This window comes from Tachyglossus aculeatus, chromosome 11 (assembly GCF_015852505.1).
Source record: "Tachyglossus aculeatus isolate mTacAcu1 chromosome 11, mTacAcu1.pri, whole genome shotgun sequence".
Classification (NCBI taxonomy): Eukaryota; Metazoa; Chordata; class Mammalia; order Monotremata; family Tachyglossidae; genus Tachyglossus; species Tachyglossus aculeatus.
In genome coordinates, this window is record NC_052076.1 from 26,017,764 (window position 1) to 26,045,739 (window position 27,976).

At 53.4% G+C, this 27,976-nt stretch overlaps 2 protein-coding genes across 2 annotated transcripts; one reads left to right on the forward strand and one right to left on the reverse strand.

Moving 5' to 3' along the window:
* ATXN7L3 (ataxin 7 like 3) lies at positions 1 to 19,233 on the forward strand. Its single transcript, XM_038753631.1, has 13 exons — positions 1 to 85; positions 2,124 to 2,237; positions 2,412 to 2,544; positions 4,371 to 4,542; positions 12,099 to 12,196; positions 13,360 to 13,382; positions 13,514 to 13,559; positions 13,692 to 13,723; positions 16,228 to 16,296; positions 17,140 to 17,183; positions 17,324 to 17,395; positions 17,522 to 17,652; positions 17,772 to 19,233. Exons 2-13 carry the CDS (start codon positions 2,187 to 2,189, stop codon positions 17,927 to 17,929), a joined length of 1,029 nt encoding a protein of 342 aa, XP_038609559.1. The 5' UTR covers positions 1 to 85; positions 2,124 to 2,186; the 3' UTR covers positions 17,930 to 19,233.
* TMUB2 (transmembrane and ubiquitin like domain containing 2) lies at positions 19,227 to 27,903 on the reverse strand. Its single transcript, XM_038753632.1, has 3 exons — positions 27,830 to 27,903; positions 22,316 to 22,864; positions 19,227 to 20,017 (listed from the first exon to the last, which is right to left on the reverse strand). The coding sequence occupies exons 2-3, from the start codon at positions 22,828 to 22,830 to the stop codon at positions 19,651 to 19,653; spliced, it is 882 nt and encodes a 293-aa protein (XP_038609560.1). The 5' UTR covers positions 22,831 to 22,864; positions 27,830 to 27,903; the 3' UTR covers positions 19,227 to 19,650.
* Positions 27,904 to 27,976: the final 73 nt, after the last annotated feature.

The window sequence follows — 27,976 nt, forward strand, 5'->3', positions numbered from 1 at the left end:
CATGGACAGCGGGAGCCCGACCAGACGCCCCCGGCCCGGGCTCTGAGAGAGACGCCCCCGGGCCCGGAGGTCCCTCCCGGGCGGGGTAAGTGAGGCCGTGAGTCAGTGAGGGAGGGAGCGAGCGCGGGGCACCGGGAGGGGAGGGGAGGGGAGGGAGAGGGGAGGGGGCGGGGCCTCCCCCGGGACCCGCGCTGGGCGGGGCCGTTGTCCGCCCCCTCCATCCCCCCCCCTCCCCTCCCCGCCCCCGAGACCCCCGGCCCTGCGCAAGGCCTTTGTTCCCGAAGGAGGTTCCCCATTGCGGTTGGAACCATGGAGACGGAGGGGCGACCCCGCGGCCCCAGACCCCCTGTTCTGGCCTCAGAACGCCAGCCCCACACCCCCTGCGCCAGCCCCACACCCCCTGATCCAGCCCCACACACTCTGACCCAGCCCCAGACCCTCTGATCCAGCCCCCGCCCCCCTGATCGTCCAGCCCCAGACCCCCTGATCCAGCCCCAGATCCCTCAATCCAGCCTCAGACCCCTGCTCCAGCTTCAGACCCCCTGCTCCAGCCCCAAACTCCCTGCTTCAGCCCCAGACCCCTTAATCCAGCCTCAGACCCCTGCTCCAGCCTCAGAACTCCAGCCCCAGACCCCCTGCTCCAGCCTCAGACCTCCAGCCCCAGACCCCCAGCTCCAGCCCCAGACCCCTTAATCCAGCCCCAAACCCCCTGCCCCAGCCCCAGACCTCTTAATCCAGCCTCAGACCCCTGCTGCAGCCTCAGAACTCCAGCCCCAGACCCCTTGATCCAGCCTCAGACCCCCAGCTCCAGCCCCAGACCCCTTAATCCAGCCCCAAACCCCCTGCTCCAGCCCCAGACCTCTTCATCCAGCCTCAGACCCCTGCTGCAGCCTCAGAACTCCAGCCCCAGACCCCCTGCTCCAGCCCCAGCCCCCCAGCCCCCTTGATCCAGCCTCAGACCCCTGCTGCAGCCTCAGAACTCCAGCCCCAGCCCCCTTGATCCAGCCTCAGACCCCTGCTCCAGCTCCAGCCCCAGAACTCCAGCCTCAGCCCCCCAGCCCAGCCCTCCAGTTCCAGCCCCCCAACAGGAGCCCCAGCCCCCCAGCTTCAGCCCCAGGTCCCCAGCACCAGAGCCCCACCTCTACTCCAGATTCCCCAACTCCACTTCCAGCTCTACTCCCCTCCCCGAACCCCCAGCTCCACCTCCAGGCCCCCAGCTCCAGACCTCCAGCTTCCCCACCACCCCCAGATCCCAGCTCCACCCCCAGATTCCCAGCACCACCCCCAGACCCTCAATTCCAACCCCCCAGCCTTCCTCCCTTCCATTCTGTCCTTCTCGGGGGCCCGGCTTTGGCCTAGTTGATGCTCCACACGAGGAAGGCCGAGGGGAAGGGATCCTCCCCATCCTCCCTTCACTCCCTGTCCGCCCCGGGGGCCTGGGCAACGTCCACCCATCCGTCCACCCGGGAAGGGAAGCTCCCCTCCTCTGTGCCTTCTCTTCCACGCCCCCCTCGTTTCCCGCAGCAGGAACAGGACAGGGATTTGGGGTGTGGGGTTTTCTCAGCTGCCCTAAAGGGGAGTCGCTTGGGATCGGAGGATGTGGGAAAAGCCGTGTTTGGCTATTATGCTGTCCTTTGCCCACCCAGTACCCCCTAAACCCTTCTCATTGATGCATTTATTCATTCCATCGTATTTATTGAGTGCTTCCTGTGTGCAGGGCACCGTACTGAGCGCTTGGGAGAGTACAACAGAACGAAAAACAGATTCCCTGCCCACAGTGAACGTGCAATCTAGAGGGGACCAGAGGAACCATCACCTGGTTCCATGTGGGCCTGTCATCAATCAGTCGTATTTTCTGAGCATTCACTGTGAGCAGGGCACTGTACTAAGCGCTCGGGAGGCACCCTGCCCGGTGAGGAGGGGGTTGGGGATGGAGGCGCCGCGAAGCTGACGTTTCTCCCCGGGCCCAGGGGTCTCACGCGGTTGACCTGGTCTCCGACCTTTCAGTCCTTGAGAGCGAAAGGGGCAGCGGTGGTGTCTCCTACACGCTTTCCCGAGCGAGCGCTCAGTATGGTGCGGTGTGCCGCGGTGCCGCTGCCTGACTGACTGACCTGTGTGCGCAGTGGCCTCGCCCCCGACCGTGCTATGAACAGTCCCAGCGTCCGCTTCTCCTCGAGGGTTTGCAAATGAAAATGGAGGAAATGTCTTTGTCTGGCCTGGATAACAGCAAGCTGGAGGTGACCGTGTGGGAGCCCCTGTTTCTGGGCCCTGCCCCGCTGGGGGGCTGGGATGGCGGGGGGGGGGGCACTCTGAGGGGCTCACTGGCAGCGGGGGGCGAGGGGATGGGGGAGCTGCTTGGCATGGCGGGGTGCCCTCGCCCCATAACCCACCCCCACCCTCGGCCCCCCAAGGCCTTCGCTCACGAGATCTTCACGGACCTGGTGGAAGATGCCTGCCTGGGGCTCTGCTTCGAGGTTCACCGGGCGGTCAAGTGCGGCTACTTCTTCCTGGACGACACGGACCCCGACAGCACGAAGGACTTTGGTGAGACTGGGCCGAGGGGCCGCAGAGGGCCGCCGCCTCCTGCACCGGGGCCTGGGTTTCGCCTCTCCTCCTGGAGGCCCTGGACCCGTCCCTTCCCTCGCCCTTTCCCCATAATAATAATAAAAATGATGATGGCGTTTATTAAGCGCTTACTATGTGCAAAGCACTGTTCTAAGCGCTGGGGAGGTTCCAAGGGGATCAGGTTGTCCCACGGGGGGCTCCCAGTCTTAATCCCCATTTTACAGATGAGGTAACTGAGGCCCAGAGAAGTTAAGTGACTTGCCCAAGGACACACAGCAGACATGTGGCGGAGCTGGGATTTGAACCCCTGACCTCTGACTCCAAAGCCCGGGCTCTTTCCACTGAGCCACGCTGCTTCTCCATCAATCAATCAATCAATCGTATTTATTGAGCGCTTACTGTGTGCAGAGCACTGGACTAAGCGCTTGAGAAGTCCAAGTTGGCAACATATAGAGACGGTCCCTACCCAACAGTGGGCTCACAGTCTAAAAGGGGGAGACAGAGAACAAAACCAAACATACTAACAAAATGAAATAAATAGAATAGATATGTACAGGTAAAATAAATAGAGTAATAAATATGTACAAACATATATACATATATACAGGTGCTGTGGGGAAGGGAAGGAGGTAAGATGGGGGGATGGAGAGGGGGACGAGGGGGAGGGGGATCAATCAATCAATCAATCGTATTTATTGAGCACTTACTGTGTGCAGAGCACTGTACTAAGCGCTTGGGAAGTACAAGTTGGCAACATATAGTGACGGTCCCTACCCAACAGTGGGCTCACAGTCTAGAAGACCTTCTCCCGACGCCCTCCCCCACGGTCTCTACTGGGAGCCCTTGGACGAGGCCAGGCTTGGGTCAGCCTCCCGGCCCCCCCATCCCCAGTGTCTTCTAGGAGTCGGGCATCTTGCTGCCTGACAAGCCTCGACCTCTTAATAATAATAATCAATCAATCAGTCGTATTTATTGAGTGCCTACTATATGCAGAGCACTGGACTAAGCGCTTGGGAAGTCCAAGTTGGCAACATAGAGACAGTCCCTACCCAACAGTGGGCTCACAGTCTAAAAGGACTAAATAGTAATAATGGCACTACTACTACTACTACTACTAATAATAATAATAATAGTAATAGTAATAATGGCGTTTATTAAGCTTAGTACAGTCTGTGTACTGTAATGGCTGTGCTTAGTACAGTGCTCTGCACACAGTAAGCGCTCAGTAAATATGATTGAATGAATGAATTAAGCGCTTACTATGTGGCAAGCACTGTTCTAAGCGCTGGGGAGGTTACAAGGTGATCAGGTTGTCCCACGGGGGGCTCACAGTCTTCATCCCCATATTCATTCATTCATTCAGTTGTATTTATTGAGCGCTTCCTGTGTGCAGAGCACTGTACTAAGCGCTTGGGAAGTCCAAGTCGGCAACATCTAGAGACGGTCCCTACCCAACGGCGGGCTCACAGGCTAGAAGGGGGAGAGTACAACAGAACGAGAAACAGCAACGACCGTGCAGTCTAGAGGGGACCAGAGGAACCGTCACCTTCCAGTCTCATTTTCCAGAGAGGCCCAGAGAAGTGAAGCGACTCGCCCAGAGTCACCCAGCCGACACCTGGCGGAGCCGGGCTTTGAACCCACGACCTCCGACTCCAAAGCCCGGGCTCTTTCCGCTGAGCCACGCCGCTTCTCCGAGACCTCTTCGGCCGGGGCGGCGGGAGAGGAGCCGGCCCTTCCCGGCCGACCCCTGGGTCCGGGAGGACGGGGCCCGGGACTGAACTGAGCTCCTCCCTTTTCCCCTGCAGAAATTGTGGACCAGCCCGGGGTGGACATCTTTGGGCAGGTGTACAACCAGTGGAAGAACAAGGAGTGCGTCTGCCCCAACTGCAGCCGCAGCATCGCGGCTTCCCGCTTCGCCCCGCACCTGGAGAAATGCCTGGGAATGGGCCGCAACAGCAGTCGCATTGCCAACCGTCGGTACGCCCGGGCCCCCACCCCGTCAGCCGCCCCCCTTTGCCCGCTTTTCCATCAATCAATCAATCAATCGTATTTATTGAGCGCTTACAGTGTGCAGAGCACCGTGCTAAGCGCTTGGGAAGTCCAAGTTGGCAACATATAGTGGTCCCACCCGGGGGCTCACAGTTTTAATCCCCATTTTACCCGGTGAGGCCCAGAGAAGTGAAGTGCAGCGTGGCTCAGTGGAAAGAGCCTGGGCTTTGGGATCGGAGGTCATGGGTTCGAATCCCGGCTCCACGACAGGTCTGCCGTGTGACCGTGGGCAAGTCACCTAACTTCTCTGAGCCTCAGTTCCCTCATCTGTAACATGGGGATGGACTGTGAGCCCCACGTGGGACAACCTGATCACGTTATATCCCTCCCAGCGCTTAGAACAGTGCTTTGCACATAGTAAGCGCTTAACAAATGCCATCATTATTAGTATTATTATATAGAGACGGTCCCTACCCAACAGTGGGCTCAGTCAGTCGGTCAGTTGTATTTATAGAGCGCGCTTACTGTGTGCAGAGCACCATAACAGTCTTTTAGACTGTGAGCCCACTGTTGGGAAGGGACCGTCTCTATAGGTTGCCAACTTGGACTTCCCAAGCGCTTAGTACAGTGCTCTGCACACAGTAAGCGCTCGATAAATACGATTGATTGATTAATATTGGTACGTGTTAAGCGCTTACCATGTGCCAAGCACTGTTCTAAGCGCTGGGGGAGATACAAGGTAATCAGATTGTCCCACGGGGGACTCCCAGTCTTCACCCCCATTTTACAGATGAGGGAACTGAGGCCCAGGGAAGTGAAGTGACTCGCCTAAAGTCACACAGCCGATAAGTGGCGGAGTCGGGATTCGAACCCATGACCTCTGACTCCTAAGCCCGTGCTCTTGCCACTAAGCCATGTGGCTTCCCTACTAAGCGCTTGGGGGAATACAGCATAATGACGTATTTTGTGTATTTATTACTCTATTTTACTTGCACATATTCTATTTGTTTTATTTTGTTAATAATATGTTTTGTTTTGTTCTCTGTCTCCCCTTTCTAGACTGTGAGCCCACTGTTGGGAAGGGACTGTCTCTTTAGGTTGCCAACGTGGACTTCCCAAGCGCTTAGTACAGTGCTCTGCACACAGTAAGCGCTCAATAAATTCGATCGAATGAATGAATAACGACAGACGGGCACTTTCCCGGCCCACAACGAGCTTACAGTGTACAGTGGTATCTATTGAGCGCTCCCTGTGTGCTTCATTCATTCAATCGTATTTATTGAGCGCTTACTGCATGCAGAGCACTGGACTAAGTGCTTGGAAGAGTACAGCGCAATAGACAGTAATAATAATAATAATAATGATGGCATTTAATAATAATAATGATAACATTTATTAAGCACTTACTATGTGCAGAGCACTGGACTAAGTGCTTGGAAGAGTACAAAGCAATAGACAGTAATAATAATAATGATGGCATTTAATAATAATAATGATAGCATTTATTAAGCACTTACTATGTGCAAAGCACTGTTCTAAGCGCTGGGCAGGTTACAAGGTGATCAGGTTGTCCCACGGGGGGCTCACAGCCTTCATCCCCATTTTACAGATGAGGGAACTGAGGCCCAGAGAAGTGACGTGACTTGCCCAAAGTCGCACAGCTGACAGTTGGCGGAGCCGGGATTTGAACCCATGACCTCTGACTCCAAAGCCCGGGCTCTTTCCACCGAGCCATGCTGCTTCTCCTAGTAAGCATTTATTAAGCGTTTACTATGTGCAAAGCACAGTAGAGTCAGGCCCTGCCCACAGGGAGCTGCCAGTCTAGATGGCAAGACTGACATTAATAGAATTTACAGATGGGTCTGTAGCGAGCGCTTAGTACAGTGCTTTGTACACAGTAAGCGCTTAGTAGATACGACTAATAGTAATAAATGCCTGGGGTCCTGGGCTCGGCACTCCGGTGTTCCATGACCCCCGACTCCTGGGCTCGGCATTCCCGGGCTCCTGGGTTGTGAGAAGCAGCGTGGCTCAGTGGAAAGAGCCCGGGCTTTGGAGTCAGAGGTCACGGGTTCAAATCCCAGCTCCGCCAATTGCCAGCTGTATGACTTTGGGCAAGTCACTTCACTTCTCTGGGCCTCAGTTACCTCGTCTGTAAAATGGGGATGAAGGCTGTGAGCCCCATGTGGGACAACCTGATCACCTTGTAACCTCCCCAGTGCTTAGAACAGTGCCTTGCACATAGTAAGCGCTTAATAAATGCCATCATTATTATTATTATTATTCTCTCTTGGCTGGAGAAGCGGCGTGGCTTAGCGAATAGAGCCCGGGCCTTGGAGTCAGAAGGACCTGGGTTCTAATCCCGGCTCTATAATAATCATAATCATAATGATGGCATTTGTTAAGCGCTTACTATGTGCAAAGCACTGTTCTAAGCCCTGGGGGGATACAAGGTGATCACGTCGTCCCACGTGGGGCTCACAGTCTTAATCCCCATTTTGCAGATGAGGGAACCGAGGCCCAGAGAAGTGAAGTGACTTGCCCAAAGTCACACGGCGGACAGTTGGCGGAGCTGGGATTCGAACCCATGACCTCTGACTCCAAAGCCCGGGATCTTTCCACTGAGCCACGCTGCTTCTCTGAGCATGTGGCTCTGCCACATGTCTCCTGTGTGACCTTGGGCAAGTCACTTCACTTCTCTGGGCCTCGGTTCCCTCATCTGTAGAATGGGGATTGAGACTGCGAGCCCGTTGTGAGCGGGGATTGTCTCTGTTTGTTGCCGAATTCGGCTTCCCAAGCGCTTAGTACAGTGCCCTGCACACAATTAGTGCTCAATAAATACGATTGAATGGATGACAGGGACTGGGTCCAACCCGATTTGCTTGTATCCACCCCAGCGCTCAGTACACTGTGAGCTCCCCCGTAGGACAACTTGAGCACCTTGTAACCTCAGTGCTTAGAACAGTGCTTTGCACATAGTAAGCGCTTAATAAATGACATCATTATCCAGCGCTTAGAACAGTGCTTTGTACATAGTAAACCTTTAAGTAAATGACATCATTATCCAGCGCTTAGAACAGTGCTTTGCACATAGTAAGCGCTTAAATAAATGACATCATTGTCCAGCGCTTAGAACAGTGCTTTGCACATAGTAAGCGCTTAATAAATGACATTATCCAGCACTTCGAGCAGTGCTTTGCACATAGTAAGCGCTTAAATGACATCATTATCCAGCGCTTAGAACAGTGCTTTGCACATAGTAAGCGCTTAAATAAATGACATCATTATCCAGCGCTTAGAACAGTGCTTTGCACATAGTAAGCGCTTAAATAAATGACATCATTATCCAGCGCTTAGACCAGTGCTGTGCACATAGTAAGCGCTTAAATAAATGACATCATTATCCAGCGCTTAGAACAGTGCTTTGCACATAGTAAGCGCTTAAATAAATGACATCATTATCCAGCGCTTAGAACAGTGCTTTGCACATAGTAAGCGCTTAAATAAATGACATCATTATCCAGCGCTTAGAACAGTGCTTTGCACATAGTAAGCGCTTAAATAAATGACATCATTATCCAGCGCTTAGAACAGTGCTTTGCACATAGTAAGCGCTTAATAAATGACATTATCCAGTGCTTAGAACAGTGCTTTGCACATAGTAAGCGCTTAATAAATGCCATCATTATCCAGCGCTTAGAACAGTGCTTTGCACATAGTAAGCGCTTAATAAATGACATTATCCAGCACTTCGAACAGTGCTTTGCACATAGTAAGCGCTTAAATAAATGACATCATTATCCAGAGCTTAGAACAGTGCTTTGCACATAGTAAGCGCTTAATAAATGACATCATTATCCAGCGCTTAGAACAGTGCTTTGCACATAGTAAGCGCTTAATAAATGACATCATTATCCAGCGCTTAGAACAGTGCTTTGCACATAGTAAGCGCTTAAATAAATGACAGCGTTATCCAGCGCTTAGAACAGTGCTTTGCACATAGTAAGCGCTTAATAAATGACATCATTATCCAGCACTTAGAACAGTGCTTTGTACATAGTAAGCGCTTAAATAAATGACATCATTATCCAGCGCTTAGAACAGTGCTTTGCACATAGTAAGCGCTTAATAAATGACATCATTATCCAGCGCTTAGAACAGTGCTTTGCACATAGTAAGCGCTTAAATAAATGACATCATTATCCAGCGCTTAGACCAGTGCTGTGCACATAGTAAGCGCTTAAATAAATGACATCATTATCCAGCGCTTAGAACAGTGCTTTGCACATAGTAAGCGCTTAAATAAATGACATCATTATCCAGCGCTTAGAACAGTGCTTTGCACATAGTAAGCGCTTAAATAAATGACATCATTATCCAGCGCTTAGAACAGTGCTTTGCACATAGTAAGCGCTTAATAAATGCCATCATTATCCAGCGCTTAGAACAGTGCTTTGCACATAGTAAGCGCTTAATAAATGACATTATCCAGCACTTCGAACAGTGCTTTGCACATAGTAAGCGCTTAACTAAATGACATCATTATCCAGCACTTAGAACAGTGCTTTGCACATAGTAAGCGCTTAATAAATGCCATCATTATCCAGCGCTTAGAACAGTGCTTTGCACATAGTAAGCGCTTAATAAATGACATCGTTATCCAGCGCTTAGAACAGTGCTTTGCACATAGTAAGCGCTTAAATAAATGACATCATTATCCAGTGCTTAGAACAGTGCTTTGCACATAGTAAGTGCTTAATAAATGACATTATCCAGCACTTCGAACAGTGCTTTGCACATAGTAAGCGATTAAATAAATGACATCATTATCCAGCGCTTAGAACAGTGCTTTGCACATAGCGCTTAAATGACATCATTATCCAGCACTTAGAACAGTGCTTTGCACATAGTAAGCGCTTAATAAATGACATTATCCAGCACTTCGAACAGTGCTTTGCACATAGTAAGCGCTTAGTAAATGACATCATTATCCAGCGCTTAGAACAGTGCTTTGCACATAGTAAGCGCTTAATAAATGACATCATTATCCAGCGCTTAGAACAGTGCTTTGCACATAGTAAGCGCTTAATAAATGACATCATTATCCAGTGCTTAGAACAGTGCTTTGCACATAGTAAACGCTTAATAAATGACATCATTATCCAGCGCTTAGAACAGTGCTTTGCACATAGTAAGCGCTTAATAAATGACATCATTATCCAGCACTTAGAACAGTGCTTTGCACATAGTAAGCGCTTAATAAATGGCATTATCCAGCGCTTAGAACAGTGCTTTGCACATAGTAAGCGCTTAATAAATGACATCATTATCCAGCGCTTAGAACAGTGCTTTGCACATAGTAAGCGCTTAATAAATGACATTATCTAGCGCTTAGACCAGTGCTTTGCACATAGTAAGCGCTTAAATAAATGACATCATTATCCAGCGCTTAGAACAGTGCTCTGCACATAGTAAATGCTTAATAAATGACATTATCCAGCGCTTAGAACAGAGCTTTGCACATAGTAAGCGCTTAATATATGACATCATTATCCAGCGCTTAGAACAGTGCTTTGCACATAGTAAGCGCTTAAATAAATGACATCATTGTCCAGCGCTTAGACCAGTGCTTTGCACATAGTAAGCGCTTAAATAAATGACATCATAATCCAGCGCTTAGAACAGTGCTTTGCACATAGTAAGCGTTTAAATAAATGACAACATTATCCAGCGCTTAGAACAGTGCTTTGCACATAGTAAGCGCTTAATAAATGCCATTATTATTATTACAGTGCCTAGCACGTGGTAAAAGTGTGCAGCAAACACCAAAATGATTATTAAATTGTTATTCACTGGGCCTCAGGAAAATGGGGCTGAAGACCGTGAGCCCTATGTGGGACAGGGCCGATTACCTCGTATCATCAATCGTTTTTATTGAGCGCTTACTATGTGCAGAGCACTGTACTAAGCGCTTGATAATAATAATAATAATGGCATTTATTAGTGCTTACTATGTGCAAAGCAGTGTTCTAAGCGCTGGGGAGGTTGTAAGGTGATCAGGTTGTCCCACGTGGGGCTCACAATCTTAATCCCCATTTTACTGATGAGGTTACTGAGGCCCAGAGAACTGAAGTGAGTTGCCCAAAGTCACACAGCTGACAATTGGCGGAGCCGGAATTTGAACCCATGACCTCTGACTCCAAAGCCTCTTTCCACTGAGCCTGGCTGCTTCTCTAGATGCCCCGTATCTGCCCCAACGCTTAGTATAGTGTCTGGCGCGTTGTAAGGGCATCCCAAATCCCGCGACTATTGTTATCACAGCCGCGCTGCACCGCCCAGCTCCAGAGTATTCATTCATTCAGTCGTATTTATTGAGGCAGCGGGGCTCAGCGGAAAGAGCCCGGGCTTTGGAGTCAGAGGTCGTGGGTTCGAATCCCGACTCCACCACGTGACTGCTGGTGTGACCTTGGGCAAGTCCCTTAACTTCTCTGAGCCTCAGTGACCTCATCTGTACAATGGGGATTAAGATTGGGAGCCCCCCGTGGGGCAGCTTGAGCAGCGCGACTCGGTGGGAAGAGCCGGGGCTTTGGAGTCGGAGGTCACGGGTTCAAATCCCGGCTCCGCCAACGGTCAGCTGTGGGACTTTGGGCGAGTCACTTCACTTCTCCGTGCCTGAGTTCCCTGATCTGTAAAATGGGGATTAAAACTGGGAGGCCGCCCTTGGGACAACCTGATCGCCTTGTAACCTCCCCAGCGCTTAGAACAGTGCTTTGCACATAGTAAGCGCTTAACAAATACCATCATCATCATCACCTTGTATCCACCCCAGCGCTTAGAAAGGTGCTCTGCGCATAGTAAGCGCTTAACAAATCATCATCATCATCAATCGTATTTATTGAGCGCTTACTATGTGCAGAGCACTGTACTAAGCGCTTGGAAAGTACAAATTGGGAAGCGCTTGGGAAGTACAAACAAATGCCATCGTCATTATTATTATTGTTATTATTACTGTGTGCAGAGGACTTTTTAGACTGTGAGCCCGCTGTTGGGTAGGGGCTGTCTCTATATGTTGCCAATTTGTACTTCCCAAGCGCTTAGTACAGTGCTCTGCACATAGTAAGCGCTCAATAAATACGATTGATGATGATGACTGTACTAAGCGCTTGGGAAGTACAAGTTGGGGAAGTACAAGTTGGAGTAGTAAGTTGGAGCTGCTTAGGAGAAGCAGCGTGGCTCATTGGAAAGAGCACGGGCTTTGGAGTCAGAGGTCATGGGTTCGAATCCCAACTCGGCCACATGTCTGCTGTGTGACCTTGGGCAAGTCACTTCACTTCTCTGAGCCTCAGTTCCCTCATCTGTAAAATGGGGATTAAGACTGTGAGCCCCACGTGGGACAACTTGCTCACCTTGTATCCCCCCCCAGCGCTTAGAACAGTGCTCTGCACATAGTAAGCGCTTAACAAATGCCATCATTATTATTATTATTATTATTATTATTATTATTATTATTAATGGTATCTGTGCCCGGTTTCCCCCCGCCCCGGCAGGATCGCCAGCAGTAACAACATGAACAAGTCCGAGAGCGACCAAGAGGACAACGACGACATCAACGATAACGACTGGTCGTACGGTTCGGAGAAGAAAGGTGGCCGCTCGGGGGGAGAGGGGCTGGAAATGGGGCAAACCAGGGGGTGGGGGTAGTATTTATTGGGCGCTTACTGGGCGCAAAGCACCGGACTGAGCTCTTGGAAGAGGACACATTTGAGCATCCTTCCTCACAAGGGAGCATCACCTCCTATAATCTTAGATTTGGCGTTGGAGTGCCAGCCTGAGCCTAAACTCTCCTTCAATCAATCAATCAATCAATCGTATTTATTGAGCACTTACTGTGTGCAGAGCACTGTACTAAGCGCTTGGGAAGTCCAAGTTGGCAACATCAAGAGACGGTCCCTACCCAACAGTGAGCTCACTGTCTCGAAGGGGGAGACAGAACAAAACCAAACATACTAACAAAATAAAATAAATAGAATAGATATAATAATAATAATAATAATGGCATTTATTAAGCGCTTACTATGTGCAAAGCACTGTTCTATGTAGAAGTAAAATAGAGTAATAAATACGTACATCCATATATACAGGTGCTGTGGGGAAGGGAAGGAGGTAAGATGAGGGGTTGGAGAGGGGGACGAGGGGGAGAGGAAGGAAGGGGCTCAGTGTGGGAATCAATCAATCAATCGTATTTATTGAGCGCTTACTGTGTGCAGAGCACTGGACTAAGCGCTTGGGAAGTACAAGTTGGCAACATCTAGAGACAGTCCCTACCCAACAGTGGGCTCACAGTCTAAAAGGGGGAGACAGAGAACAAAACCAAACATACTAACAAGATAAATAGAATAGATATGTACAAGGAAAATAAATAGAGTAATAAATGCGTACATACATATATACAGGTGCTGTGGGGAAGGGAAGGAGGTAAGATGAGGGGGATGGAGAGGGGGACGAGGGGGAGAGGAAGGAAGGGGCTCTGTGGGAATCAATCAGTCAATCGTATTTATTGAGCGCTTACTGTGTGCAGAGCACTGTACTAAGCGCTTGGGAAGTACAAGTTGGCAACATATAGAGACAGTCCCTACCCAATAGTGGGCTCACAGGAAGGCCTCCTGGAGGAGGTGAGCTCTTAGTAGGGCCTTGAAGGGAGGAAGAGAGCTAGCTTGGCGGATGGGCAGAGGGAGGGCATTCCGGGCCCCGGGGATGACGGGCCTTTCCTTCTCTTTCTGCTCCGTTCCCCCCTTCTCCCCACCACAGCCAAGAAGAGAAAATCGGACAAGGTGAGCGGGCTCCTGGGGGCGCGGGAAAGGCCGGGAGAGGGGCTGGGGGGGGGTCCGGTCAGTGCCCTCGGCGGAATTTATGGAATTTGTGGAGTCCCTCCCCACAAAAGCCCCCGTCTCTCTCATTCCAGAACCCGAACTCGCCTCGCCGTTCCAAGTCTCTCAAACACAAAAACGGTGAGTGGTTTTGGGGGGGAAAGTTTGGTCCCGCGGGGGTGAGGCCAGAGCCCTTCCCGCGGGCCCTGGACCGAGCTCCCGGCCCGATGCCCCCCGTGCTGACCACCCCCCTCAATTCTCGTCTTCTCTTAGGGGAGCTCAGCAGCAACTCTGACCCCTTCAAGGTGAGCAGGGGACTCGTCCCCCGGGCTGGGGTCCCGTGGAGAGGGCAGGGGCCCTGGGACGGACGCTGTCTGCTTCTCATTCATTCATTCAGTCATTCATTCATTCATTCAATCAATCAATCGTATTTATTGAGCGCTTACCGTGTGCAGAGCACTGGACTAAGCGCTTGGGAAGTACAAATTGGCAACATAGAGAGACAGTCCCTACCCAGCAGTGGGCTCACAGTCTAAAAGGGGGAGACAAAACCAAACGTACTAACAAAATAAAAGAAATAGAATAGATAGGTACAAGTAAAATAAATAAATAAATAGAGTAATAAATATGTACAAACATATATACAGGTGCTGTGGGGAAAGGAAGGAGGTAAGATGGGGGGATGGAGAAGGGGACGAGGTGGGGAGGAAGGAAGGGGCTCAGTCTGGGAAGGCCTCAGTCATTCATTCATTCAATCGTATTTATTGAGCGCTTACTGTGTGCAGAGCACTGTACTAAGCGCTTGGGAAATACAAGTTGGCAACATATAGAGACAGTCTGTACCCAACAGTGGGCTCACAGCCTAGTCTCGCCTGCTGGGCGGGACCTCCAAATGGGCGGGAGCCAGCCAAGAGAAAGCAGCATGGCGTCGTGGTGGATACAGCACGGGCCTGGGAATCGGGTCCTGGGTTCTAATTCCGCCTCAACCGCTTGACTGCTGTGGGAGCTTGGGGGAGTCACTTCACTTCTCTGGGCCTCAGTTACCTCCTCTGGAAAATGGGGATTCAGTCGTATTTATTGAACGCTTACTGTGCGCAGAGCACTGGACTAAGCGCTTGGAAAGTACAAGTTGGCAACAGATAGAGACGGTCCCTACCCAACAGCGGGCTCACAGTCTAGAAAATTCATTCATTCATTCAATCGTATTTATTGAGCGCTTACTGTGTGCAGAGCACTGGACTAAGCGCTTGGGAAGTACAAGTTGGCAACATATAGAAACGGTCCCTACCCAACAGCGGGCTCACAGTCTAGAAAATTCATTCATTCATTCATTCAATCGTATGTATTGAGCGCTAACTGTGTGCAGAGCACTGGACTAAGCGCTTTGGAAGTACAAGTTAGCAACACGTAGAGATGGTCCCTACCCAACAGCGGGCTCACAGTTTAGAAAATTCATTCATTCATTCAATCGTATTTATTGAGTGCTTAATGTGTGTGGAGCACTGTACTAAGCGCTTGGGAAGTACAAGTTGGCAACATATAGAGACGGTCCCTACCCAACAGCGAGCTCACAGTTTAGAAAATTCATTCATTCATTCATTCATTCATTCAATCGTATTTATTGAGTGCTTACTGTGTGCAGAGCACTGTACTAAGCGCTTGGTAAGTACAAGTTGGTAACAGAGACGGTCCCTACCCAACAGCAGACTCACAGTTTAGAACATTCATTCATTCATTCAATCGTATTTATTGAGCGCTTACTGTGTGCAGAGCACTGGACTAAGCACTTGGGAAGTACAAGTTGGCAACATCTAGGGACGGTCCCTACCCAACAGCGGGCTCACAGTCTAGAAGGGGAGACAGACAACAAAACCAAACATATTAACAAAATAAAATAAATAGAATAAATATGTACAAATAAAATAGAGTAATAAATATGTACAAACATATATACACACACACATACACACACACACACACACACACATATATATGTATGTATATATATATATATATATATATATATATGAAGACTGAAGACTGTGAGCTCCATGTGGGACAGGGACTGTGCCCAACCAGATTTGCTCGTATGCACCGCAGTGCTTAGTAGACTGTGAGCCCACTGTTGGGTAGGGACCGTCTCTATATGTTGCCAACTTGTACTTCCCAAGCGCTTAGTACAGTGCTCTGCACACAGTAAGCGCTCAATAAATACGATTGATTGATTGATAGAGTGCCTGGCACACAGTAAGTGCTTGCTTAACAAATATCATAATTATTATTAAAGAGCCACTTAGGGCCACCTCTTATGTCCTCTGGGGGGGTGTTCCCTCGGTTGCCGCCCCCTCCCTTCCCAAATCTCTTCTCTCCTACCGCACCCAAGACCCTCTTTTCCTCCTCTCTGCCACCGCGACTTTCTCTCCCCCCGCTCCCCCTCACCGTGACCCCCTCTCCTCCCTCCTGCTCCCCACCGCTGAGAAGCAGCGTGGCTCAGTGGAAAGAGCCCGGGCTTTGGAGTCCGAGGTCCTGGGTTCCAATCCCGGCCCCGCCACTTGTCAGCTGTGTGACCTTGGGCGAGGCACTTCACTTCTCTGTGCCTCAGTTGCCTCATCTGTAGAAAAAAATGGGGATTAGGACTGGGAGCCCCGTGTGGGACAACCTGATCACCCTGTATGCCCCCCCAGCGCTTAGAACAGTGCTTTGCACATAGTAAGCGCTTAATAAATGCTATCATCATCATCATCATCACCACCGAAACCCCGTCCTGTGCCCCTCCCCGCCCACCGAGACCCCGTGTTCTGCCCTGCAGTACAGCAGCTCGGCCGGGATCAACTACGAGTCTCTGGGCCCCGAGGAGCTACGCTCTCTGCTTACCACTGTGAGCCTCCGGGACCGGGGGTGGGTGGGTGGGAGGGAGGGGAGGCGATACAGAGATGTGCTTGCACGTGTGTGCGCAGACAAGCAGCGTGGCTCAGTGGAAAGAGCCCGGGCTCTGGAGTCAGGGGTCATGGGTTCAAATCCCGGCTCCGCCACCTGTCAGCTGTGTGACTTCATCTTCATCAATCGTATTTGTTGAGCGCTTACTATGTGCAGAGCACTGTACTAAGCGCTTGGGAAGTACAAGTTGGCAACATATAGAGACAGTCCCTACCCAACAGTGGGCTCACAGTCTAAAAGACTGTGGCAAGTCACTTCACTTCTCCATCTGGAAAATGGGGATGAAGGCTGTGAGCCCCACCGTGGGACAACCCGATCGCCTTGTAACCGCCCCAGCGCTTAGAACGGTGCTTTGCACATAGTAAGCGCTTGTTAAGTGCTGTCATCATCATTATTATTATTATTATAGAGAAGCAGCGTGGCTCAGTGGAAAGAGCCCGGGCTTTGGAGCCAGACGTCATGGGTTCGAATCCTGGCCCCCGCCACAAGTCTGCTGTGTGACCTTGGGCAAGTCGCTTAACTTCTCCGAGCCTCAGTTCCCTCATCTGTAAAAATGGGGATTAAGACTGTGAGCCCCACGTGGGATGACTTGATCACACTGTATCCCCCCCGGCGCTTAGAACGGTGCTTTGCACATAGTAAGCGCTTAACAAATGCCATCATTATTATTATTATTATTATTATTATTATTATTATTATTATCAGTAGGCGTGTAGGCGCATGCTGGGGGGAGGGAAGGGTCGCCCCCCTCCAGCCCCTCCTCACCTGCGCGTCCCTCCGGCAGCAATGCGGGGTGATCTCCGAACACACTAAGAAGATGTGCACAAGGTAAGGTGGGCCGGGGCGGGGGGCACTGCACGTTGTGGGGGGAGGGAGGGCGAGGCCGGGACCGTCAGGCACCCCCCCGTCCCCGTCCCCCAGCTCTGAAGGTCCCCCGCTTTCTCCCTCCCCCCACCCCGCCGGGGCAGGTCCCTGCGTTGCCCCCAGCATACGGACGAGCAGCGGCGGGCAGTCAGAGTCTACCAACTGGGCTCCTCCGCGTAAGTGGCCCCGGGGCCGGGCGAGGGTATCTGGGGCCGGGCGGAGGAGGGGGGGGGCCGCCCGGTTCCCCGCTGACCCGGGGCCCGTGCCCTCCTCCCCCCCCGACCCCCGGGCATCGTCCGCAGCTCGCTGCCCGAGGTGGAAGGCTCGGCGGAGAACAGCTTCGACGGGGCCGAGGGCCAGGCCCTGATGAGCCGGCTGCAGTGGGACGGGCCCGCGGACCTCTCCCCGCCGGACTCTGCCTCCTCCAAGACCAGTGAGAAGTGGGGTGAGGGTGGGAGGGGGCCCCGCGCCCCTTGGCTCGGGGAGGGAGGGGGCCGGGGAGCGGCGGCCGGGAGGTGGCCCACCGGCCCTGCCCCTCGGCCCCCTCCCCAGGCACCAACAATTCCGAGTCGCGCAAGAGCAAGAAGAAGAAGCCGCCGCTGAGCCTGGCGGGCCCGGCCCCGGGCCTCGGCTCCAGCAAAAAGAAGAAGCCCAAGCCGCCCGCGCCCCCGGCGCCCCCCACGCCCGGCATCTACGACGACGTCAACTGAGCTGCGGCATCTCCCGGGGCACCCCCGCGGTGCCCCCCGAGCCGGGGGGAGGCCCCGCCACCGGGCAGCGGCGCCCGAGGAGACGGAGGCCGGTCGCGGCGCCCGCAAGGACCCGCGGGGCCGGCCGGGAAGCCCCGTTTGGGGGGCGGCCCCGGCCGGAGGCTCCGTGGGTGGACGTGGGGGCCGGCGAGCCGGCGGTAGAGCGGCTCCGGTCACCCCCCACCCGCTCCGGTCCCCTCTCCCCCGGCCCCGAGGGAAGCCGGGGGTCTTCGGGCCCTGCCCGCGGCAGGCTGCCGGACGGAAGGGCCGGGCCAGTGCTCCTTGCCCCTCAGGCCGGGCTGGTGCCAAGGTGGAGAGGGGCTGGGGGGCACCCTAGCTGGCATGGTGCTTCTTCGGTTTTTTTTTTTTTTACCTCATCCCCCTCCTGGGGCGAGGGCTCCCTCTCGCTCCCAGGGTGGCTCCGGCTCCCCGGACCCCCGCCCCGCCGGCTGGCCATTGCTCTGGCTGTTCTTACATTATTTATTATTCTGGTGTGGCGGCCGGGGGCCCCGGGCTGGGCGGCCTGGGCCAGCGGGGGACTGAACCAGGTGGCCTCGGCTTCCTCTGCCCTGCTGGGTGGGGGTGGGGGGCCGGGGTGGGCTCCCTCCTGTCTGCACGGGGCCCGAGCCGGGCAAAGGGGCGGCCGGACTGTGCCCCACCTTTCCCAGAGTCCCCAACGGGGGTTGTACTCGAAAGGACTGGCTCCTGGGGAGGGAGAGGAGGCCTTGTGGATGCCCGCTCAGGCCACAAAACTTGCTTTTAACCTCCGACCGTGGCTGGGGAAAGGGTGGGGGTCAATCCCTTATTTCCCATGTCCCGGTCCCGCTGCTTCCGGTCCAAAAGGCCACTTGGGAGCCCAGCGTCCCTCCCCCCCTCAAGGCTTCGGGATCAGAAAGTGGAAGGGCTTAGAGCTGGTTTGCTCACCTTGACCCTTGGGCTTCCCGAGGCTGGGGGCCGGCAGAGCCCCCCCTCCACAAGCTGCTCCCAGCCCCCCACCCCCAGCTAGGTGTGCTGTTTCACCTTGTCCTATCGTGACATGTCTGAGCCAAGGGGGGCTGTGTGTCATGTTTTCAAGGGTCACCTAGCCCCGGGTGTGGGGGGTGGCAGGATGCATGCCGGGACTGGGGGCGGGCGATAGGCACGACGGGGCCGTGGGGTCTGGAAACTTTTTATTTTTGCGTATGTAATCCATCCCGTACAGGTAGCTAACTTTGTAAACGCTGTGTTATGTCCCTCCCTCCCACCCCAATAAACGCATCTCCCGATTGGTAGCCTGCGGGTCTGAGTTTGGCGGGCGCTTCTCAAAGGCTGATGGCCAGGGGCTCGGCCCGACTCCTCCCCAACCCCCCAAGATATTGTGGAGGGGCCCCAAGTCCTGCCAGCCCCAGCCTCACCTTGGAAGAAAACGTCGCTCTCTCGTCTTCACGAACGCGGTATAAAAACGGGGAGGGGATCGTCGCAAGTGCTCTAGAAAAGTTGAGGAGCTTTGGTGCCGCTCCGGGACTTGGGGAGGGGGGCTTCCCGCCCCCCATTTAGGGTCCTGGGACTTGATGTCGCCATTGCCAAAAGGAGAGAGTCGGTGCGGGCGCTCCGGAACCTGAAGCGTGCGAAGCCGAGGGGAAGGGGCAGCGGCGGCGGCGGGGACCCCCTCCCCGAGTCCGTCCGCCGGCCCGGGGCCTCCCTCACCGCCCGTACATGCCGAACACCAGGAAGCTGAAGAAGACGGTGATGCCCACCAGGGAGACGGTGGCGGGCGCGGTGAAGAGCTGGCGGTAGTTGATGCGGAAGTACCAGATGACGCCCAGCATGACCACGAACGCGGGCACCATGAGGTTGCCCAGGCCGAGGGCGGAGAGGCCGGAGGCGGCGGGCTGGGGCGCCGGGCCCGGGGGCGCCCCGGGGTCCGGGGGGGCCGGAGCGGGGCCGCGCTGGCAGTGGATGACGCAGTTGTCGGTGACGTGGAGGGACCGCAGGGTGCGGGCCGGGTCCTGCAGCAGCCGGCCGCGGTAGATGAGCTTCACCCGCTGCTCTTGGCCGGGGAAGTACTTGCTTGGGCCGCACGGAGGGAGGGAGAGAGTGGGCGTCAAGGCCGGGCCCGGGGCGGACCCGCTCATCTGCTATCTACTTCCCCCGTGCCCGGCCCGGAGGAGACGCTTCACAGTACCACCCTTTTAATTATAATCCTCCCCAGCCGGTGGGGAGACGCTCCCGACGTGCGATGGGGGGGACCGACGGCCCCAAATGGGGCCCCTTTCTGCCCCCCGGGATTTTGCCGCCTTACCCATCCTGCGGAAGGCCGGCATCCCCTCTGGACTGTACGTATTTACTATTCTATTTATTTTATTTTATTAATATGTGTTGTCTTGTTGTCTGTCTCCCCCTTCTAGACTGTGAGCCCGCTGTTGGGTACGGTCCCGTCTCTATATGTTACCAACTTGGACTTCCCAAGCGCTTAGTCCAGTGCTCTGCACAAAGTAAGCGCTTGTTAAATACGATATGTATAAATGTTTGTACATATTTATTACTCTATTTTACTTGTACCTATCTATTCTATTTATTTTATTTTGTTAGTATGTTTGGTTTTGTTCTCTGTCTCCCCCTTCTAGACTGTGAGCCCACTGTTGGGTAGGGACTGTCTCTATATGTTGCCAGCTTGTACTTCCCAAGCGCTTAGTCCAGTGCTCTGCACAGAGTAAGCGCTTGATAAATACGATATGTATAAATGTTTGTACATATTTATTACTCTATTTTACTTGTACCTATCTATTCTATTTATTTTATTTTGTTAGTATGTTTGGTTTTGTTGTCTGTCTCCCCCTTCTAGACTGTGAGCCCGCTGTTGGGTAGGGTCCCATCTCTAGATGTTACCAACTTGTACTTCCCAAGCGCTTAGTCCAGTGCTCTGCACAGAGTAAGCGCTCGATAAATACGATATGTATAAATGTTTGTACGTATTTATTACTCTATTTTACTTGTACCTATCTATTCTATTTATTTTGTTAGTATGTTTGGTTTTGTTCTCTGTCTCCCCCTTCTAGACTGTGAGCCCGCTGTTGGGTACGGTCCCGTCTCTATATGTTGCCAGCTTGTACTTCCCAAGCGCTTAGTCCAGTGCTCTGCACAGAGTAAGCGCTCGATAAATACGATATGTATAAATGTTTGTACGTATTTATTACTCTATTTTACTTGTACCTATCTATTCTATTTATTTTATTTTGTTAGTATGTTTGGTTTTGTTCTCTGTCTCCCCCTCCTAGACTGTGAGCCCGCTGTTGGGTACGGTCCCGTCTCTATATGTTACCAACTTGTACTTCCCAAGCGCTTAGTCCAGTGCTCTGCACAGAGTAAGCGCTCGATAAATACGATATGTATAAATGTTTGTACATATTTATTACTCTATTCATTTTACTTGTACCTATCTATTCTATTTATTTTATTTTGTTAGTATGTTTGGTTTTGTTCTCTGTCTCCCCCTTCTAGACTGTGAGCCCACTGTTGGGTAGGGACTGTCTCTATATGTTGCCAGCTTGTACTTCCCAAGCGCTTAGTCCAGTGCTCTGCACACAGTAAGCGCTCAATAAATACGACTGATTGATTGATTGAATGAATGAATGAATAAACACGACAATGAATGAATGAATAAGCTCGTCGTGGGCGGGGAACGTGTCTGTTGATTGTCGCACTGTGTTCTCCCACGTGCTTAATACAGTGCTCTGCATACAGTGAGTGCTCAAAAAATATGACCGAGCGATTGAGTCCCCATGCTCTCCATTCATTCAATCGTTTTTATTGAGCGCTTACTGTGTGCAGAGCACTGGACTAAGCGCTTGAGAAGTCCAAGTTTGCAGCATATAGAGACAGTCCTTACCCAACAGCGGGCTCACTCTCTAGAAGGGGGAGACAGACAACAAAACAAAACATAAACCAAAGAAAATAAATATGTACAGGTAAAATAGAGTAATAAATATAATAATAGTAATAATGATGATGGCATTTGTTAAGTGCTTACTGTGTGCAAAGCACTGTTCTAAGCGCTGGGGGGGATACAATGGGATCAAGTAGTCCCACGTGGGGCTCCCAGTCTTAATCATTTTACAGATGAGGTCACTGAGGCTCAGAGAAGTTAAGCGCCTTGCCCAAGGTCACACAGCAGCCGTGTGGCGGAGCTGGGATTCGAACCCATGACCTCTGACTCCAAAGCCCGGGCTCTTTCCACCGAGCCACGCTGCTTCTCTAAATACGTACAAACGTATATACAGGCGCTGTGGGGAGGGGCTCTACGGCGACGGTCGGAGCCCAAGGCGCCGAGGGTTGGGCCCGGGGTGCCGCCCCCTCCGCCCCGGTTACCTCTTGAGGGTCCCCACGGTGTCCTCGGGGTGGGCCAGGGCCAGCTCCTCCGTGTCGTTCAGGAACTTGAGGCGCACACTGATGAGGCTCGGGCTGGTCCCGCCGGGGCCGGGGGCCGGGGGCCCGGGGCCGCCCTCCTCCTCCTCCGGGACCCGTGGGGGCAGCCCCCGGATATCCAGAAGGGGGTCCGGGCCGGACTCGGCCCCGCCGCCGGCCCCGGGCTCCCCGGGGGGCTCGGGCTCCCCGCCCTCTCCCTCGGCCTTCTCCTCGCCGCGGGCGGGCGACCCCGGGGGCTCGGCCGGCTGGGGGGCCACGGAGCCGCCCACGAGGTGGTCCACCCGGAGGCCCGCGGCGTCCCCGGCCGCCACGATGGTGCCCAGCAGCTGGCCGCTGCCGTCGGCCACGTAGGTGGACAGCCAGGCCAACACCAGCGCCAGGGCCAGCACCGCCACGCCCACGACCACCGTCACCTCGTTGCCCACCCCCTCGATGAAGGTGGCGTCGGGGGGCTCCATGGCTTGGCCGGGCTGCGGGCCGGTGGTCAGCGGCCTGCAGGGACGAAGGGCAGCCGGTCAGTTAGTCGCGTTTAGTGAACGCTTACCGCGCGCCGAGCACCGCACCGAGCGCGTGGGAGAGTACGGTACACATTCCCTGCCCGCGGCGAGCTTACGGTCGGCACCCACTGATCCTTCCTGGGACCCTTTTGGTTTCCCGGCTAGTGGGATGGGAGACTGGGGATGTCCTGAAGCCCCGGGAAGCCCCCCGACCAGCGCGGAGGGGTGGAAAGGCTCAACAGTCCACTTCAAGTCCAGTCCCGTCCCACCGGAGCAGGGGGGGGGTCCTGGGGGTCAGTGAAGTTCACTCATCATCGTCATCATCATCATCAATCGTATTTACTGAGCGCTTACTATGTGCAAAGCACTGTACTAAGCGCTTGGGAAGTACAAATTGGCAACATAGAGAGACAGTCCCTACCCAACGGCGGGCTCACAGTCTAAAAGGGGGAGGCTACTGAGACCCCTCACCGAGGGGGGATTGAGGCTGGGGCCTCAGCCCCACCATCCGGGGTCATTCATTCATTCATATTTATTCATTCATTCAATCGTATTTATTGAGCGCTTGCTGTGTGCAGAGCACTGTACTAAGCGCTTGGGAAGTACAAGTTGGCAACGTATAGAGACGGTCCCTACCCAACAGTGGAGTCGCCGCTCGGGCCCGAGAGGCGTTGGGAAGCCCCCCACGGGGGAGCGAGTAGCCCTTGGTCCTGAGGCCTGGTGACGCTTCAGACCCCCCGCCCCAAACCGGGGGAGGTTTGGCTGGTCAAAGACACCCCCGCCACGGTCCTTGGCACCTCCACCCCTCTGTGTGTGCCGCTGCGTGACCCTGGACAAGTCACTTCACTTCTCCGTGCATCTGTAAAATGGGGACTAGCACTGTGAACCCACATGGGACAACGTGATTACCCTGTATCTCCCCCAGCGCTTAGAAAAGTGCTTGGCACACAGTAAGCGCTTAACAAATACTGCAATTATAATTACAATTTGGGACAGCGACTACGTCCAACCCAATTTGCTGGTATTCCCTCCACTATAATAATAATAATAATAATAATTACGGCATTTATTAAGCGCTTACTATGTGCAAAGCACTGTTCTGAGCACTGGGGAGGTTACAAGGTGATCAGGTTGTCCCACGTGGGGCTCACAGTCTCAATCCCCATTTTACAGATGAGGTAACTGAGGCACAGAGAAGTGAAGTGACTTGCCCAAAGTCACACAGCTGACAACTGGCGGAGCCGGGGTTTGAACCCATGACCTCTGACTCCAAAGCCCGGGCTCTTCTCCACTGAGCCACGCTGCTTCTCCACTCCCACACTAGCACTTAGTACAGTGCCTGGCACGTGGTAAGTGCTCAACAAATACCTCAGTTATTATTATTATTACTATGAGAAGCAGCATGGCTCAGTGGAAAGAGCCCGGGCTTGGGAGTCAACGGTCATGGGTTCTAATCTCGGCTCTGCCAATCGTCAGCTGTGTGACTTTAGGCAAGTCACTTTACTTCTCTGGGCCTCAGTGACCTCACCTGTAAAATGGGGATGAAGACTGTGAGCCCCACGTGGGACAACCTGATCACCTTGTATCCTCCCCAGCGCTTAGAACAGTGCATTGCACATAGAAAGTGCTTAACAAATGCCATTATTATTATTATTATTATTCTCCCTCCTGCGCTTGCGTGTGACTTTGGGTAACTTCTCTGTGCCTCAGTTCCCCCCTTTGTAAAATGGGGATGAAGACTGAGAGCCCCATGTGGGACAACCTGATCTCCCCCAGTGCTTAGAACAGTGCTTGGCACAGAGTAAGCGCTTAACAAATACCATTATTATTATTATTATGGTAGGGACCATCTCTATATGTTGGCGACTTGTACTTCCCAAGCGCTTAGTCATTCATTCATTCATCATTCATTCATTCAATCGTATTTATTGAGCGCTTACTGTGCGCAGAGCACTGGACTGGACTGTACTAGTCCAGTGCTCTGCACACAGTGAGTGCTCAATAAATCACTTTGTATCCCCCCCAGCGCTTACAACAGTGCTTTGCACATAATGCTTAACAAATGTCATTATTATTATTATTATCATTAAATACCATTGAATGAATTAGTAAAGTGGGCTCTCACCTGCTCCCGGCCCCACCACGGCCCCCAGGACGACCCCGGGGTGAGAGAGAAATAATAATAATAATAATAATGGCATTTATTAAGCTCTTACAATGTGCAAAGCACTGTTCTAAGCACTGGGGAGGTGGAAGGTGATCAGGTTGTCCCACGGGGGGCTCACAGTCTTAATCCTCATTTTACAGATAAGGGAACTGAGGCCCAGAGAAGTTAGGTGACTTGCCCAATGTCACACAGTAGACAAGTGGTGGGGCCGGGACCTCTGACTCCTAAACCCACCCTCTTTCCCCTAAACCACACTGCTTCCAGGTTGCCCCACATGGGGCTCACACTGTTAATCCCCATTTTCCAGATGAGGTCACTGAGGCCTGGAGAAGTGAGGTGACTTGCCCCAAGTCACACAGCAGACAAGTGGCGGGGCCGGATTAGAAGCAGCGTGGCTCAGTGGAAAGAGCGCGGGCTTTGGAGTCAGAGGTCATGGGTTCAAATCCCGACTCCACCAATTGTCAGCTGTGTGACTTTGGGCAAGTCACTTAACTTCTCTATGTCTCAGTTCTCTCATCTGTAAAATGGGGATTAAGACTGTGAGCCCCACATGGGACAACCTGATTACCTTGTATCCCCCCAGCGCTTAGAACAGTGCTTTGCACATAATAAGCGCTTAACAAATACCATAAAAAAAAAAAAACCATGACCTCAGACTTCTAAACCCGTCCTCTTTCCCCTAAGCCACACTGCTTCCAGGTTGTCCCACATGGGGCTCATGCTGTTAATCCCCATTTTCCAGATGAGGTCACTAAGGCCCGGAGAAGTGAGGTGACTTGCCCCAAGTCACACAGCAGACAAGTGGCAGGGCTGGGATTAGAACCCACGACCTCTGACTCCTAAACCCGTCCTCTTTCCCCTAAGCCACACTGCTTCCAGGTTGTCCCACATGGGGCTCGCACTGTTAATCCCCGTTTTCCAGATGAGGTCACTGAGGCCTGGAGAAGTGAGGTGACTTGCCCCAAATCACACAGCTAAGTAGGGGGGCTGGAATTAGAACCCATGACCTCTGACACCTAAACCCGTCCTTTTTCCCCTAAACCACACTGCTTCCAGGTTGTCCCACATGGGCTCACACTGTTGATCTCCATTTTCCAGATGAGGTCACTGAGGCCCGGAGAAGTGAAATGACTTGCCCCAAGTCACACAGCTAAGTGGTGGGGCCGGGATTAGAACCCACGACCTCTGACTCCTATACCCGTCCTCTTTCCCCTAAACCACACTGCTTCCAGGTTGTCCCACATGGGGCTCACACTGTTAATCCCCATTTTCCAGATGAGGTCACTGAGGCCCGGAGAAGTGAAGTGACTTGCCCCAAGCAGACAAGTGGCAGGGCTGGGATTAGAACCCACGACCTCTGACTCCTAAACCCATCCTTTTCCCCCTAAACCACACTGCTTCCAGGTTGCCCCACATGGGGCTCACGCTGTTAATCCCCATTTTCCAGATGAGGTCACTGAGACCTGGAAAAGTGAAATGACTTGCCCCAAGTCACACAGCTAAGTGGTGGGGCCGTGATTAGAACCCATGACCTCTGACTCTTAAACCCGTCGTCTTCCCCCTAAGCCACACTGCTTCCAGGTTGTCCCACGTGGGGCTCACGCTGTTAATCCCCATTTTCCAGATGAGGTCACTGAGGCCCGGAGAAGTGAAGTGACTTGCCCCAAGCAGACAAGTGGCAGGGCTGGGATTAGAACCCACGACCTCTGACTCCTAAACCCGTCCTTTTCCCCCTAAACCACACTGCTTCCAGGTTGCCCCACATGGGGCTCACGCTGTTAATCCCCATTTTCCAGATGAGGTCACTGAGGCCTGGAAAAGTGAAATGACTTGCCCCAAGTCACACAGCTAAGTGGTGGGGCCGGGATTAGAACCCATGACCTCTGACTCTTAAACCCGTCGTCTTCCCCCTAAGCCACACTGCTTCCAGGTTGTCCCACGTGGGGCTCACGCTGTTAATCCCCATTTTCCAGATGAGGTCACTGAGGCCCGGAGAAGTGAAGTGACTTGCCCCAAGCAGACAAGTGGCAGGGCTGGGATTAGAACCCACGACCTCTGACTCCTAAACCCGTCCTTTTCCCCCTAAACCACACTGCTTCCAGGTTGCCCCACATGGGGCTCACGCTGTTAATCCCCATTTTCCAGATGAGGTCACTGAGGCCTGGAAAAGTGAAATGACTTGCCCCAAGTCACACAGCTAAGTGGTGGGGCCGGGATTAGAACCCATGACCTCTGACTCTTAAACCCGTCGTCTTCCCCCTAAGCCACACTGCTTCCAGGTTGTCCCACGTGGGGCTCACGCTGTTAATCCCCATTTTCCAGATGAGGTCACTGAGGCCTGGAAAAGTGAGGTGACTTGCCCCAAGTGACAGGGCTGACCCATGACCTCCGACTCCTAAACCCGTGGTCTTTCCCCTAGGCCACTGCTTCCAGGTTGTCCCACATGGGGCTCCCACTGTTAATCCCCATTTTCCAGATGGGGTCACTGAGGCCCGGAGAAGTGAGGTGACTGGCCCTTGGTGACAGGGATGACCTATGACCTCTGCCTCCCAAGTTGGGGGGGGGGGCCTCTCCCGCCTCAGGCCGGGGGGAGGTTGGCCAACCAACGCGCGGAGGGTCACGGGAAATATGGGGGGGGGGGGGAGGATGCGGTCGCGGGGGATCATGGGAAAATACGGGGACCAGGAAGCGGTGGCCGGCGATGAGGGGAGGGGAAGGGAGGGCAGGGCGGGGCGAGGGGAGGGGAGGGGAGGGTCGTCGGCCGCCCCCGCCTCGGTGGCTCGCGCCCCTCACCTGCCGCCGCCGCCGCCGCCTCTACGCCTCCATCGCCACAGGCCCCCGCGCAGGACCCGCTGACGTCATCACGTCCGGGCCCCCGCTGACGCCATCACGCCGGGCCCCGCGTGTTGCCCCGACAGGAGGGCCGGCGCGCCGTGATGA

Coding starts and splice junctions, on each gene's coding strand:
- ATXN7L3 (XM_038753631.1), top strand. CDS start 2,187: ATGAAAATGGAGGAAATGTCTTTGTCTGGCCTGGATAACAGCAAGCTG. Junction 13,724..16,227: donor GCAACTCTGACCCCTTCAAG/GTGAGCAGGGGA, acceptor TCTGCCCTGCAG/TACAGCAGCTCGGCCGGGAT. Junction 17,396..17,521: donor TACCAACTGGGCTCCTCCGC/GTAAGTGGCCCC, acceptor CATCGTCCGCAG/CTCGCTGCCCGAGGTGGAAG.
- TMUB2 (XM_038753632.1), bottom strand. CDS start 22,830: ATGGAGCCCCCCGACGCCACCTTCATCGAGGGGGTGGGCAACGAGGTG. Junction 20,018..22,315: donor ACCGTGGGGACCCTCAAGAG/GTAACCGGGGCG, acceptor GTGCGGCCCAAG/CAAGTACTTCCCCGGCCAAG.